The sequence below is a fragment of the Lactuca serriola genome, chromosome 8 (genome assembly GCF_051521515.1).
Source record: "Lactuca serriola cultivar US96UC23 chromosome 8, Lser_US96UC23_V15, whole genome shotgun sequence".
NCBI lineage: Eukaryota > Viridiplantae > Streptophyta > Magnoliopsida > Asterales > Asteraceae > Lactuca > Lactuca serriola.
In genome coordinates, this window is record NC_136415.1 from 148,354,659 (window position 1) to 148,371,130 (window position 16,472).

Here is a 16,472-nt window from a genome sequence, read left to right on the forward strand (position 1 = left end):
ACCTCAAGTATTGTGCCTCTAACGAATCACAAACACCAATAGCAATTGGAGGAAGAAAGAAAGAGAGAGGGGAGATGAGAATTTTGGCTCTAGGACTTCTAGGGTTTAAGTTTAGCCAAAATCCCTAGCCCTAGGGGTCTTAATATAGGTGTGGAAATTAGGGTTTCAGTGATTATCCTTATCTGGTTACTTAGCCACCAAGCAACCCAAGGATAATTCTAGAAGCCCTATCTTGGATGAATTCCTAAGGCCTTTATCCTTAGAATTCGTCCATCCTGTCTATTAGGGTTTCCTTGCCTAACTTTGTAACTATCACATAATTACAGTTCAACCCCTTAAGTTCAATTAACTTCTTTTGATCACAAAAATAATTCTTAATTAATTATTGACCAATGTTAATTAAACAAATATGATTTCTCTTTTAATATGTTAGACTTATAATATACTAATAAACCATAATCACCTCTTTCAATATTATTCCTCCATTCAAGTTGCTTTGGTGAAGGCAACCTTAAAAGGACCATACACAAGCGGTTCAAGTACATACCAAATATAGTTATGGACTTAGACACTAATCCAACACTACCATGGTCTAATAACAAACTAGAGGAAATCACATGCCAAATCGTATATTCGCCACCATCTCTTAAATGCTCATGGGCCAGGTGAATGCTACGGGTTACCCCTCAGTCTTACAACACTTCTATCACTACCTTCCAGTTTAGTGAATGCTACGGCCACCCTGTAGTCTTACAACACTTCTATCATTACTTGCCAATCTATTGAATGCCACAGCCACCCCGCAGTGTTACAACACTTGTATCACTACTTTCCAATCTAGTGAATGCTAAAACCACCTCATAGTCTTACAATACTTCTATCACTACCTGCCAATCTAGTGACTTCTACAGCCACCATGTAGTCTTACAACACTTCTATTACTACTTGCCAATCTAGTGAATGATATGGCCACCCGACAGCCTTACAACACTTTTATCACTACTTGCCAATCTAGTGAATGCTACGACCACCCTTAGTCCTACAACACTTCTATCACTACCTGCCAATCTAATAAATGCTACGGTCACCCGCTAGTCTTACAACACTTTTATCACTACTTGCCAATATAGTGAATGCTATGGCCAGCCCACAATCTTACAACACTTCTCTAACCGCCTATCAACCATGTGAATGCTACGACTACTACGTAGTCTTACAACATTTCCATACTGCCATGGACCCAACCCATGGCCTTACTGCCCCCTACCATACTAACCATAATCATCATGAGTCGAACCCGTATCTGACTATACCCAAATAAGGTGTTTCGGTTATGCTTCGAATCCCAAAGCCTTTATCAGACAAGAATAGACAATGAGGATCTAACATAACCCTTAACCTGAACCTGATCACATACCCACCACGTGTCACCACCGATGTGTAAGGTAACGTAAATATCCATTCTTGTGCAACCCCTAGTCCGAAGAATTCTCCCCCACTTGGATTCTACTACACTCTTCCAACTACACAATTGATGGATTTCCAATTCCTCCCGCACCCTTACCACCGAAAGCGGTCAACAACCTAATCTTACAAGAACTATCATCCCAATACTAGCCAGTCCTAACAAACATACATATTCTAAAACTGGATGAATACTTCCCGAGATCTTAACGAGTTCAATGATCCCAATCACCTTCCACTAACTCCACCACAAGTCTTCGGCAACTTATCAGATGACGACGAAAAAAATCTCAACTATCGAAATGGGTATCCAACCAATTCAACGACCTACTTTCACTAGAGCAATTCCCATACGAACCTACAATTGACCACTCTATGAATGTATGAACTTGACAATCGCATATCTTACACCCACGATCAAACCAATACCTCATTTCTTCCAAACCATGAAGAACCCTACATATCCTACATTTAAACTCAGCATGTCCACTTTATGGATTACTTGAATTCTTCCTAATACCACCAAGGACCAGACCAGTTGTTGATCTTCTCCTACTTTAAGCTTGTTCTGATTAAAGTCAATGCCACCCACATTGAAATCTAAAATCGGATCACTCGAATATCCTCTAAATACGGCTCTCGGTATGCAAAATAGCATATGAAGATTCTTAAATTATGATGTCCAGACCATCATGAGAAGAATTCTGATTCTAGGTGGAGACTTAAATAAACCAAACATAGCGTCTCCCTCTCTCTCTCTCTCATACACACATAATAATAAAAATAATTAATAATAAGGGCATGCAAGAAGTGAATACAATAGATACCTGCGACGTCGGCTGGTGGAACTCAGATCCATCGTCCAATAACTGCAATGCTCGACTCCTCACCAAAGGAACCTCCACTCTGCCTTTATGATCATCATTAATCCTTAGATTGGCTAGAGAAGGTGCGCTCACTACTCCCCTCATCAACTCTGGACAGTTAGCCTTCTTGTGTCCCACTTGGTTGCAGTGAAAACACATCGGAACTGATCCTCGATGGAAATCCCTACCGAAATGACCCACCTGACCGCAACTGAAACATCCCCTCCCTTCCTCTTGAAAACCTCCCATGTGTGTCTTCCCGCACTTGGCACAATAGACTCAACCTTGTTGGCCTCCCAAACGTGAATCCTGAGTCTTGGTCCACTTCGCTTGGCCCACTGTGGTCTAAATCTTTTCCGTCTTCCTCTTCCCGAGTTGCTCCAAATCAATCTCCCGCTCTTGGGCTCTAGCAATCATATCATTCAGGGTCTTTCACCCTGACAAGCTCATAAGCTCACTGAAGTCATCCCTCAACATATCATGATATATTGTCTTCTTTATTTCTTCGTCTTCCACATACTGTGGAACCAACAAAGATCTCTCACGAAATGGGGGAGCCCGCACTACCAACTGTCCTGCTGCGATCTCGAGCTAAAAGGACCCGATTTAGTCTTCCCGCAACTACATAAACAATGCGTACACGTCTCGATGCTCCTACCTAATCTCCATGACCCTTCCTTGATCGTACCAAAAATCATAGGAGTCTGCTCCAAAATATCGCGGGTAATCTCCGACATGATGAACTCCCACATCCGCTCATCCATCGACTCGATGCCAACACCAGATCCTGAACCTTATCCTTCGCCACGAGTGATCATCGCCATATTGAAAACCAATCATACTATAATCAGAACATACTCAAGGATTCCTCATCCCACTGGATTCTTAGATTCTTCGTGACTCCCCTTTATTCGAGTATGGATCAAGTGCTTTTAGTAGTACGGGCCCAATACTACCTTCCATACCTATCCATACCTTCCTCAAGAGTTATCTCGAATCCTCTAAGTCACATTCTCAAACCGGTATCCAATTACTCGCTAAACAGCGCAACCAAACCCACTAAAACACTTCCTAGGTTCCTCATCCTCACCTTGTCATCAGCTGCTGAAGAACTCCCACTAACGTCAGCTAACTACTTCATAAATACAATCACACGCAACAAAGCTTAGACAATCCTTCGAGTAAAAGACTCAACCCTATAATGGTTGAACTTAGAAAATAGTTGCGCAATAGGGTTAAATCCATCACTCTGAGATTATTTAACATTTACAACATGCAACTTAACATATTCATGAAATAATTAGCTCACATTAATATAAGTCCCACAAACCACAAATCATGCAACATTCGGAAAATCTAACCAGCACATCACCTAATTAAGCCAATCTATCCTAATCATCTGAAATCCATACAAGCATGCAATTCTAAAAGCTCAAGCAACAACCATACAAAGGCACCTCTCCTAACATGAAATCCTAAGGAGATCCACAACCTTATTCTAGCATGCAATTCTCATACGATATATCATAACAAACATGTATGGGTATTCTGGGAATTAATTACTTGAGCTTGGATGAATGCACACATCATACCCCTTCTTCTTTAAGAACTTTTTACAAAATTCAAATTCCTTCAAAAAGATTGTCAATTCATCATTGTGTGTACAGACACACCTGAAAGGGTGCCTAATTCTCTCAAACTTAGGCTATGATACCAACTTGTAACGACCCAAAAAGCATAAGGTGAAAATTTCATTTTTAATTCAACATATAATCACCGTTTATTCTTATCAACCATTCAAAAGCACACCAAAGTGAAAATAGTTATCAGAGTACAATCCCAAAATCATAAAATGTGGAAACATAAGTGGATGCATTGCGATCAAGTCGGGCCCTTCCCTTTCGTACTGGAAGTACCTAAAACCATAAACCTAAACTATATGCATAAAGCTTAGTGAGTTCCCCAAAATACCATATACCATACATATATGTCAGCTCAAGGATGTACCGGTTCTATTTCACGCCCGGTTCTATTTCACCCCGCGTCTATTTCAACACATATGTCAGCTCAAGGATGTATCGAGTCTATTTCACCCTCGGGGCTATTTCACCCCCGAGTCTATTTCAACTCTATGTCAGTTCAAGGCTGTACTGGGTTTATTTCACCCCCGTGTCTATTTCACCCCACATACATGTAACAAACATGCATACATGCATACAACAAGAGTGACAAAGATAACAAGCAGATAATGTATCCTAGTGGGTCGGCATTGGTGCCTTCGACCCATATGTACAGTGAGGAGACTCACCTCAATCTAGAGATAACTGAATCACACGCGTTGCTGCCACCGGGCTCCTCACACTGAACACATCCAGTTCATATTCTAACATACCAATGGGTAAAAGGCTATTTTATCTTTCCAATACTTGGATCAACGTAGCAATGTCCAAACCCAAAATGACTCAAGGCACAAAAATGACCCAAGAGTGATTCGGGCGCATACATCTCGCGTACTATCCTAGTAAGCCCAACGTACCAAGTTGAAGCCCAAAAATCAACTCCAAACCTCTTAGTCCTTTAAGAAAACATGCATAACTTCCAGATTTGATTCTTGTGGGACGTCCAAAAGTCAAAAAGTTCTTGACTTTATGACTTTGCATGGCGTAATGGTGTCCAAACAAAAGCCTAGAATCTCTAACTTCATCAAAAGACCACCAACTCATGTATGGAAAGAATAGAAGGACCAAGATCACATTTTTATAGTTCCTAATAACCTCATAATGGATAAATTTCCAACTTTATCCATCAGAATGGTCCAAGCAACCAAGATCTAGTCTTTAAATCTCAAAGGGAACAAAAGTGCATCTTTTTCAACTTAATCCATTAAGTCAAAGTCTCCAACCTTTAGATCTATATGATCTTTAGATGGATAAAGTTTACAACTTTATCCATAACAAAGTCACAAACTTTCAAGATTTAAACTTTATGCACTAAATTAACAAAAAGCTCATAACACCCAAGACTTGCTAGATCTATCAAATTCCTTTACAAGATTCAAGCTTTATACCCCGAAAAGAAAGATCAAGGTGAACAAGGTCTAGATCTACAAGCTTCAAGGCAACCAACACTTCTCCAATGAGTTATTCTTCTTGGAAATTCACCAAAAGAAACACCAAAAATCACTCAAAGACTCAATATCCTTCAAAATAGGGCTAGGGTTTGGAATTTAGGGTTAGAGGAGATGGAGTGTAAAGATAAGGAGGGTTGGAAATGAGTTAGAGCATTTAAATAGGGTCCAAGATCCAAAATTAGGGGTTACATCTGACCTGCATACGCCGAATGTATTGGGTTGATCATCTGCGACCCTTCCGGCCCAGTATACCCAATGTATGCCATGTATGTCCAGCTTACTCGACTTAACCCGAAATTTTCGGAACCTCAAACGGTCATAACTTCTTCGTTCCAAATCTGTTTTCGAGGATACATATATCCATAGAAAGGTATTGAGGGGCTCTACAATCCTATCTATTTACGTTTGACTTAAACACATCGAACTAAAATCCTTAATTGTCACAACTAGCGTTTTTAGCTTAGAAATTCTATTCTCATGTAAACATGGTTCATGGTGAGGCTTATACTCTAAATGAATATCCTAATCTATGCTCACTCAATATAATTCTTATAGTTAATAAGGTGTTTAAAACCCTAGAAAAATCCCGGTTCTAGTCCAATATGAGCTAGGGTTCTCTTATTAGGCCTAATGGGCCATTAAACCTTCAACTTGACTAGTTTTGGTCTAGAAACCCTAATTGGGCCCTAATTAGACCCACACTTGTAAAACTTTAGCATTTTGGGTAATGATGGGCCATAAAGGATTTAATTAACCCTAATGGGCTCTAAACCAATTTCTTTTACCATTTTGGGCCGTGAACCTTCTTAAGGGCCCAATGGGCCGGAAAAAAAATGCTTGGAGCTTCATAGAAATTAGAACAAGGCAAATAATGGGCCAAATCATTTCATTCTCATATCTCTAGCCCAAATTCTGGCCCAAGATATATATATATATATATATATATATATACATACATACATGTGTAAAAAAAAGAGAAAAGAAGAAAAATCTTGCTTATGACACCTCATGTTTGCATGGTGGATATCCATGCAAACATCACCTCAATCTTCTTATCCTCCCTCTTCTTCTAAATTCGGCCAAACCCTTTATCCCCCACCATTTTCATTTCCTTCAAACACTCTTAAGAAGTCTCTCAAGAACTCATCCTCCTTCCTCTAAATTTTCGAGTTTTGGTGTGTGGTTTCAAGAGGAGTTTTCATCAAAGATCATCATCATTGGTAAGATCTCACAAGCTAAGTTGATTTAATACATCTTTAAACTTAAATCACCCCTCTTACCACCTAAAATTCGTGACCATGCTCCCTAGAACTCATCAAGATTCGAAGATCACTTCAAGAAGCTAGCTAGAGTCATAACTTACACCACCTTCTTCTTACCTTCATCAAAACCAAAATCCAAACCCCAAGGTGAGTTCATACCCCTTGTTTTCGGTTTTCATATGATTTTGAGGGAGAATACAAGTTGCTTTTGTGTTAGATCTATGTATATATGCATGTTTATGTGTTTAGCTTTAAGATCTTTACTTGAAAATGAAGTTTATAACTTGGATCTTCATATAAACCTTGACAAAAGTATGTGTCTTCACATATAATACTTGTAAACTTGTAGATCTTGGATTTACCCACTTAAAATAGCAAAAAAAATTGTTGTGAACAAACTTAGATAACATAAACTCAAAAATCAGCCCTTGAGAGAAACGTTTTAGTCCAATCTCGAACTATTTTGACCTCCTTAATGGTAATATTTTTCAGAACTGTTATACATGAAAACATTTTAGGTTATTATCTTTAAAATGACTACTCTCACGTTTTCATACGATTTTTCTATAATTTTTGGTGAATTTTACAAAACTGCCTATCAGATTTGAAATAATTTCGGACCAACTTGTGAAGGTGAGCAATTTCACACTTATTAGAAGCCATTAAAATTATTATAGAAATTGTGAACAAAGTAGACAAAATTTCCAAACTTCCAGAATTTACGAATCCAAATTTTGACTTACGATGATTTTTCTACAAATTTTCCAACAACTAGGTCGGAAAAGCTCAAAAACCAGAAAATGTGTAATTTCAAAAAAATCAAGCCAAGAATGATATTTTTGACAAAAATGAGTTTTAAAATTTTATTTTTACCACAAAATAGTCATCAACACAAGTTTTGAACAAAATGGAGACTAAAGTGTACTTCTTACAAAAATTGGGCCTTAATTGTAAACTTTTGGCTTATTGGGCAAGAACGTCATTTTTACAAAAAGTGGGCTTTTATGCTATTTTAGTGAATACTTGAACCAAAACCAACGATAAACTAACAAGCGAATTAATTTGATCATTTTTTAGGTTATTGGGCCTTAGTGGCCCATTTTTATGTGTGATAGGTCATGCATACTATTTATATATTTATTGGGCCTCATTGACCCATTAACATGTGCGACGGACCTTGGATACTATTTGTGTGCTATTTGGGTCTATAAATACCTTACATGTGAAATGGGCCTTAGTTGTCATTTCATATATATTTCGGGCCCATGTTATATAATTTCATTCCAATTTGGGTCTTTAAATGATTTACATGTTTAGTGATGCCTTAGTGGTTCACTTACATGGTTCATTGGGCCTGGAATGAGAACATACCTTTCTTCGCATATATTCGATTAAGGATCTACTGAGTTTTGTCGGTTGGCACCTATTAAGTGTACGATCGTAGCCTGTAGTTATAACCCGAGTCTCTTGGAGGGAGAGCGGGGACTTATGTATAGATCTATACGGGGATGTCACCCCACACCTGAGCTGTTCGCTACAGTTAGACTAACTCAGTCTAGGGTGACGAAAACCTTATAATCAAAATCAAAACCGGCGTCCAACAACACCAATACAGGCGAAATTGTCATTATTTAGTATGGTTATGACAACTCACTTAGAGGAATTAACGTTATGAAGTTTACGGAAGACCATTCTCTTTTCTCTTGGATTACTCGGAAACAATCTCGTACTGGCACTCAACCTCGGGGGTTGGTATGACAACTTTCTCTTTTACAGACAACATCGGGTTTTCTGGGAACATTCTCTTTACATTCTCTCTACATTCTCTTTACCCCTTTTAGTCAAATAAACAAAAACATACATGCATTAATACAAGATCTGACACAAACATACTAAACATTTTGTAGAAAATATCGGATTTTCTGGTGGTTTCAAAGTTATACAAATCATTTTCACAAACATGCTTATGAACTCACCAACATTATATATGTTGACGTTTTCAAAATAACTTGTATTCTTAGTAAACCGTTGAAGCAGGATGAGCGAAACAAACTAATGGATAATGTGTTATATTTTGTTTCATCATACTCTTACTATTTTGGCAGGTAATATTCAAATACAATACTCGATGTAAACAATGAATGTTGTTAGATTACATGTGTGATGATGATGATGTTATGTTTCAATTATATTCATTGTAATGATATTTCAAGATGAAGTCACGCACAAGCCCCCAGGCGTTTTCGCCGTCTGGTTTGGGGGTGTGACATTAATTCACAAAAGAAGTTAAAAACACAATTTTTCCCAATTTAACCCTTTGACTCCAAAGCACAATCGAACTTTTGGATCACATAATCTACATTAGCCATATCCAAATGGGTCTAACCTCTCTTTCCCAAAGCCCGAGGCATTATGATACTTGATCTTCAGGTCACGACCCCGCATTATGAAACGACTCAAAATAGGTTCTTAAAATAAAGGTAGAAAAAAGTTACAAAACTAAAATTTTAATGACCCAAAAGTGATGTTAAGATAAAACCGTATGTTTTTTGGAGAACTTGTCTTTTTCCCCTAAAGGTGACGGTCATATGTGTACATGTCATATAGTTTGTTGGTATTTATATGTTCTAAACAAAGTTGAATTATGTTGTTTGTATATTATGAAATATTGTTACCATCATAAGTAATTTTCATGCGAAACATTTGCCAACTCTTCTATTAACCTATTCTAGTTGGTGAGGGCAATATGTTTATTTGAAGAAAACGATAACTTGTAATAGTTATATATATGTATAAATGATATAATGTATTTTCGTATTAAACAACGTTAAATAGTGTGTATTTACGTATTAAACAAAGTTGAATGATGTTTTTTGTATAATTCTCAAACTTTGTTACCCTTCTAAGTTATTGTTACTGATTTGATTAATTATCATTTGATCCAAAAATACATCGTTGAGGAATATAGTATTTCTGCAATGGCACTCATGTTTAGTTTAACCTTAATGACTTAAAAGGATATTATACTTAACATTTGCGTTCACATTCAACAAACATTTTTTTCGTTGATCAATGAACTTGTTTCACATGTTCAAAAATGGTAATACTACCTCTAACAACATGTAATAATACCTTTTTTTGTTGAATAAGTGAAACCGGTTCCATGTCAAATATATATAAAAAATGTTGTTATAATTGAAACAATATATGTTAGCCTTTTAAGTCATTAACCCTTAAAAAAAACTAAGTCCGTTGAAACTACATTACTTGTTAACTAATGTGATCTATGAAAATTATCATTTAATTTAATAAATTATTTAAATACATATAAAATTCTAATTCTAATTGAATACTTAATAATAGTTATTGATATAGATGAAAGTTTTCTTTTGTTGTTTAAAATTAATAAATCAACTTCTTTATCTTAAAAATAAAAAAATTGTAGATGTTATCATCATATATTTCATTTTTTCCATTATATTTTGTTCTCGAGTTCTATTTAAGGAGAGATATGGATGGATACAAAGGGAAAGCGAAGGGTGTGGAAGGAAAATGGTGTTCCCGAGTTTCATTAATGGAGCTATATTTTTCTTCCAAATTAGACGGATTTAGGAAGAAAGTTAAGCGAGAAAAATCTTTAAGTTTTATTTTTTTTTTCCTCCAAACTTGGGAACACAAATGCTTAAAATTTTCCTTTCATTGTTTTTTTTTTATTTCCTTTGAACTCGGCAACACAGAATAAAGAAAGTTTTCATTCCCTCTATTGAATTTTTCTTCCCGTTCCTTTATTGAATTTTCAAAAAAAGAAAAAAAAAACTCGGGAACCAAGCGTTAGAGTCAAAATGTTTAGCAGTGAAACTAGCAAAATAAGTGTGGATCTAATGAGATGTGTCACAAGTTTAAATACATTTGAATTTTAGTGGATAACTTTTTTTTTGTATGAATGAAAACAGTTTTGGTTATCTTAGGTGACTCACCGACACTTTTTAGATATCTATTGATGATGGGAAAGAAATATATGAAAGTAATATATGTATAAGACAAGAGAAAATATGTTATGTTTGTTATACCCTAAAAAGCTACCATGGATAAGACAAGTTATGAACCACTAGCACTAAGTCAATAACAAAAGGAAAATCTCTAATAAAGTCCTAAAATTTTGATCCGGTTTATGTTTAAGTCCTAAACTAATTTTTGTTTACGAAAAAGTCCTAAAAATCGGCAAAAGTTTGCATTTGTACCCTTTTGACTGGTTAGAACCGGTAACAAATTAATTTTAGACTATTTCATAAATTGACCCAAAATATTGGGACTTTTCTGCAAAAACAAAAAATAATAGGGCTTTTCTGCAAACAAAACTTTATTATTATTATTATTATTATTATATTAAAAATATAAATAAGTATATTATTTTTTAAATTTGTTATTATTAATATTAGTGAGCGTGTGATTTGCGTGCATGTCTTGTGTGTAAATATTTGAATTACCAACATGTGTGTTGCTCTTTTTCATTACTTTATCGTTGTGGTGTCTTTAGAAACATAGCAGATATAGTGTGATAAAGCAAAACAAGTCATATTACTTTCTATTAAACAAGATATTGTAATTAATAATTTTGAATTTTGATATGGGCCACCAATATAAATATTTATTGTGGATCTGTTGGATTTGAAAAAAAATAATTTTACCTTAAAAAAATTTGTATACGAAGTGATAAATCCTTTTATCTTAAACTATTTATACATAATTTTACAAATAGGCAACTTCTTTTAAATTGTTAAGTGTTAATATTTTGAATTGAAAACAATAATAAGAAATATGAAATGATTATATACAAAGTGAGGACATGCAAGCAGATATTCATGATTTCAATGCTTAAAGCATTAGCATCACCACCACCTCCACCTTTAAATAATTTCTTTAATATTTTTTTTATTTAAGTGTATTTATATGCATTATTAAAAATATTAATAATAATGAATTTAAAAATTAGTATACTTGTTTATATTTTTAATAGTAATAATAATAATAATAATAAAGTTTTTGTTTGCAGAAAAGTCATGATATTTTATTTTGCAGAAAAGTCCCAATATTTTGGGTCATTTTGTGAAATAGTTACAATATTTTAGGTTAGTTTATGAAATAGTCCCAAATTAATTTGTTCTCAGTTCCAACCGGTAAAAAAGGGTCAAAGTGCATACTTTTACCGGTTTTTAGGACTTTTTTATAAACAAAAATTAGTTTATGACTAAAATATAAACCGGACCAAAATTTTAGAAATTTATTGGAGATTTCCCTAATATTACTTGTTATAATTATATATGAAATATGAAAGTATAGAAAGCACATAAAAATGTTCAATGTTATTGTCAATTAAATAATAATAATTACCATACATTAAATCAAAGAAACCTATGTTTATTTTTTAGTATATAGTAAAACAAAGTACATACCAATGTATTGAATGTTACTATCATTTTAAAGATATTGATAAAACCTTCTAAATGATATAATATGTTACAATAATATCCAAGCTTTCTTATATATTTTTAATAAACTAAGGCAATGTAATCAAAAGATAAAGATATAAAATATGATATTAAAAAGAAAATGTTTAACATCAATTTTTATATTTAAAAAAAAAGTGAAAACATAAGTTTGTTAAGTATATGTGGTTTTATACCATGTTATTTTCTATACTAGTTTACACCTATAGAAAGAGAAACACTTTTGTTTCATGCTCATATTTTGATAATAATGTTTTTTTATGTATATTTGACCACTTGATTTACATGTTAAATAAAAAAAGATTATTTTACTTATAACAATATTATTTTTATTAAACATGAAACAAATGTTTAATATCTAAAAAAAAGAGAATACTTTTTCCCAAATATATATGAACACCAAAAAAAATGAATTATCTTTTTAAGTCTATGAAGCTCATTTGGTATATTTTCTTAATTTTCTAGAAAATAAGGCCATCAACACTCTTAAGTGGAAATGTAAATTATCTTGAAATAATGGCTGAGAAGGAAATCACGGTGAACGATCATCGAACTTATGTCTTCATATTTTAACGTAGGAGAAAGCTTTAGACACAAATAGAATTGTAAATTCTTCCAAAATAAAGAAATAATAGATTTTAGAAATTTATAATGTGTATAGGAATATGGGATTTTTAATTCCCAAAATAAAATACGAAATTCGCCATTGAAGAAGAGTGGGGGGATATTCCCAATATTTCATGATTGCATATTTTATTGCAATGATATCATCTATTTTATTGAGTTCTTATTGACACAATCACTATCAAGTGTTATTTGTCTATCCCCGAGAGTCCATAACCAGATATATTTTAAAAATATTATATTTCTAGAAGTTCTTTTAATTTTGAGTGGGAAAAGAGCATAAAATCTACCTAAATATATAAAGAAATCACGAGGAGATACTATTTTATACTATATCTAAATGCAATCTGATATCCAGCGATGCATTAATTACTTAGGTTTTTTAACAGCTTTAAAAAGGGGACCAGTTTTGGGAGAGATCTCTATCTTCTCCAAATCATTTGAAAGATTTAAGGAATTAAGAAGGAAGGGAAGTCTAATTCTCAAGCAACAAAGATTTTAAGAGATCATAAAGATATCATCAGTATGAATTACTTTAGAGGCGCTTCAGCAAATGAGAGATCTGCAGGAGGATCATCGTCAAGAAAAGGCAAAAAGAGTAACTCAGACAAACCAAAACAACCCCAGAGAGGCCTTGGTGTTGCTCAGTTAGAGAAGATTAGACTCCATAGCCAATTGGGGTTTCATCCACAGGTATGCCTCATCTCTCTCAACCTCACACATTTAGTCAACTTTCATCGGAGACTTTTGATCAAACTCATGAGTTGAATATGATCACAACACTTTAGGTTTCTTTACTCTAGTTCGTAATTTCTTGTTGGAGATTGTATGATTGAATGTATGTATATATATATATGCAGGAGGATGTAAGAATTCAAACAGCATATTCGCCACCCTCTTCTTTCTCATATACATCATCATCGACAACATATAACACCTCACAAGGACAACAAAACATCATGGTATGTGCTAAATAATTCTCATGTTTTCTAAATAATCACTATGACGAATCCCTCCTTTTAAATTCCTTTTAGTTGATAATATAAGACCTAGGGATCCGTACCTTTGGTCCTTTGCCATTGCTAGATTGATCGCTTTTAGGTCATGGCTTTAATCCAACATTATTTTTTGCAAAAACTGTTATTGACATATACTAAGCGCATTCCTTTTATTTATTTTTTTAATTTACGATTGTTTTGCAGATGGCTATGGGCGAACTAGAAAGATCAAACACGATATATGGTCAATCACAGTTTAGTAGTGACCCGAGGTATTATTCTTTTGGTTGTTTATTACTGCCAAGTTGATAGTTAATAACTTAATCTATACTCCGTCTTCTCAAACAAAATCTACATTTTAGTTTAAAATTTTTTTAATTTCAAAGTTGTCATAAATGCTGTTTATGTGCATGTTAACAAAAGAAAACCTTGATACTTTCTAAGAGACATGAAGAATTTTTAAGATCTGTGACAGGATTAGACTATAATAAAGCAACTTGGTGGTGTAATCTCCGTAATTAATATGTCTACTTGATAGTTTTTATAAAGGTTAATCTATTATTGCCTTTATTTTCTCCATAAACAAAATGACACTTGTATATTAACTTTTTTGTCATTTGAATAGCAAAATTACAAATTCAAAATCCTTCTTACACCAAATTGTACCATTTTTTCATTGAAATGAACTTCAATTCTTTTCAAGAATTTACATCTCCAGTTGTTGATAAATATAAACCTACCATCCAGATGGAATGCAAACAATGTCATATTTGAAGCTCAACATTATGGCCAACCGGGAATTACTAGACACCTGTTTCAAGTTGAAGTAGAGGTAAGTGTACATGGTGCACAACGAGATGTTGCTTTATTTCTACATAATTAATTATTAGTTTTGTGCATAGTAACATGTTTTTTGTAATTTATATCATATGTATAGGACTCGCTGAAGATTAGGAGTGACTCAATGGGCTCTATCTCTCAGAATTCTAATTCAAATGGCAGTCAAGAATTAGATTTGGAACTAAGACTTTCGCTGTAGTAAAGTGTATATTCGTGAGGGTGCAAACATGTAACGATTTTCATCTGATTGTTAAATCATAGATTCAAAAAAGAACCAAAACCAGTCCGAAATTCCAAAGTTCTGGATGCAACTAATCAAGATTGTTGATTTTGTGTTTTTTTTTCGGGTAGCCATATCGCTATGCATGACTGGTTTCAGAATTTGATTCAAATAGTCACTCAGGGATTGGTATAAAGATTTATATGTTTTCCAGAAGACAAAACATCTTCAATACAAAAAACAATATACTATATTCGTCTCTGAAGAGTTCACAATTGAAGTTTTGACTTCAAAATGTGAAGTAAAAGTTTTATTTTTGTAAGAAAAATGGTAATTCTTACTCTAATTAAAAGAATTTTTTCGAGAGATTATTGGCTTAGCCACATAATGGGATCAGTTTTTTTAGAACGGAAAGCATAGACACATCCTCACTAATCCTACTGCTATCTAGTTGTACAACTTTTGCCCGCTACCGGACTTAACCTTCCACCACTTAGGAAATGATACATTTCCAATACACCTATACTGATAGGATGGAAATCAATTGGTATTCCGTAGCAAATTTTAAAACTCGGTGTGTATTTTTAGATAAAATTAATATAAAATACTAATATTTTACAAGATATTTATTGGGTAATTTCCAATACACCTATACTGATGGAATGGAGTAAGTGGATATTCTGTTGCAAATTTTAAAACTCGATGTTTTTTTTTTTTTTGATAAAACTAATATAAACCCTAATATTTTATAAGATATTTATACGAATTACCCATACATACATATATATATATATATATATATATATATATATATATATATATATGTATATATATATATATATATATATATATATATATATATATTATAATGTAGATGACATCTATTGTATGGTTGTAAGGTCAATTATGGACCAATAGACGATAATAATGAATGACTGATATAAAGATCTATAGCATTACAACTGAATATCATATATGATATAATCACCAAAAATTCATTATAAATGTATTTTAGTCAAATAAACAATAGTTGAAAAGGGAAAATATCATATTTTAAAGGATAATTAATTATATAGATTTTAAAAATCTATTTTTTTATTTAATTCAACTTCAATTCTAATGTTTTTAATTATATATGATTTTATTCCGTCAGAAAAACATTCTGCTAGAATGATATTCTATTAGAATATCGGCTACAAACTAATAAGTGTTTTGAATCTTTTAAATTTGAGAGGTTTTCCGGTAAGAACAAATAGTATATCATTCTTCAATCATTATACATGAATGGGATTAATAACATATCATCTTAATGGTAAAAATGTTAATATAAAAGAAATTCCAACATAATCTATAAATAATTTTATGAAAATGAACTTAAAATACAATTAGAAATAGTAATATATCAAGAAGAATAAAAGTCCTAAAAAAACATATTATTGACATTCTTTTGTGAATTCCCCTCTCCTTCTTTGGTTCATTTCCAACATATGTTTAATCAAGCACCAAACCAATGCTTTATTTTTTAAATAATACTCTGTCATTCTTGAGATCTTTTGCAATA

General features: G+C 33.3%; 1 protein-coding gene across 1 annotated transcript; it reads left to right on the plus strand.

Annotated features, from left to right (window-relative positions):
• Window positions 1–13,228: 13,228 nt before the first annotated feature.
• On the plus strand, window positions 13,229–15,031 carry LOC145068756 (protein SPEAR3-like). The gene is made up of 5 exons (XM_079015757.1): window positions 13,229–13,546; window positions 13,714–13,815; window positions 14,056–14,123; window positions 14,599–14,683; window positions 14,789–15,031. Exons 1-5 carry the CDS (start codon window positions 13,379–13,381, stop codon window positions 14,888–14,890), a joined length of 525 nt encoding a protein of 174 aa, XP_078871883.1. The 5' UTR covers window positions 13,229–13,378; the 3' UTR covers window positions 14,891–15,031.
• The last annotated feature ends 1,441 nt before the right edge of the window (window positions 15,032–16,472 follow it).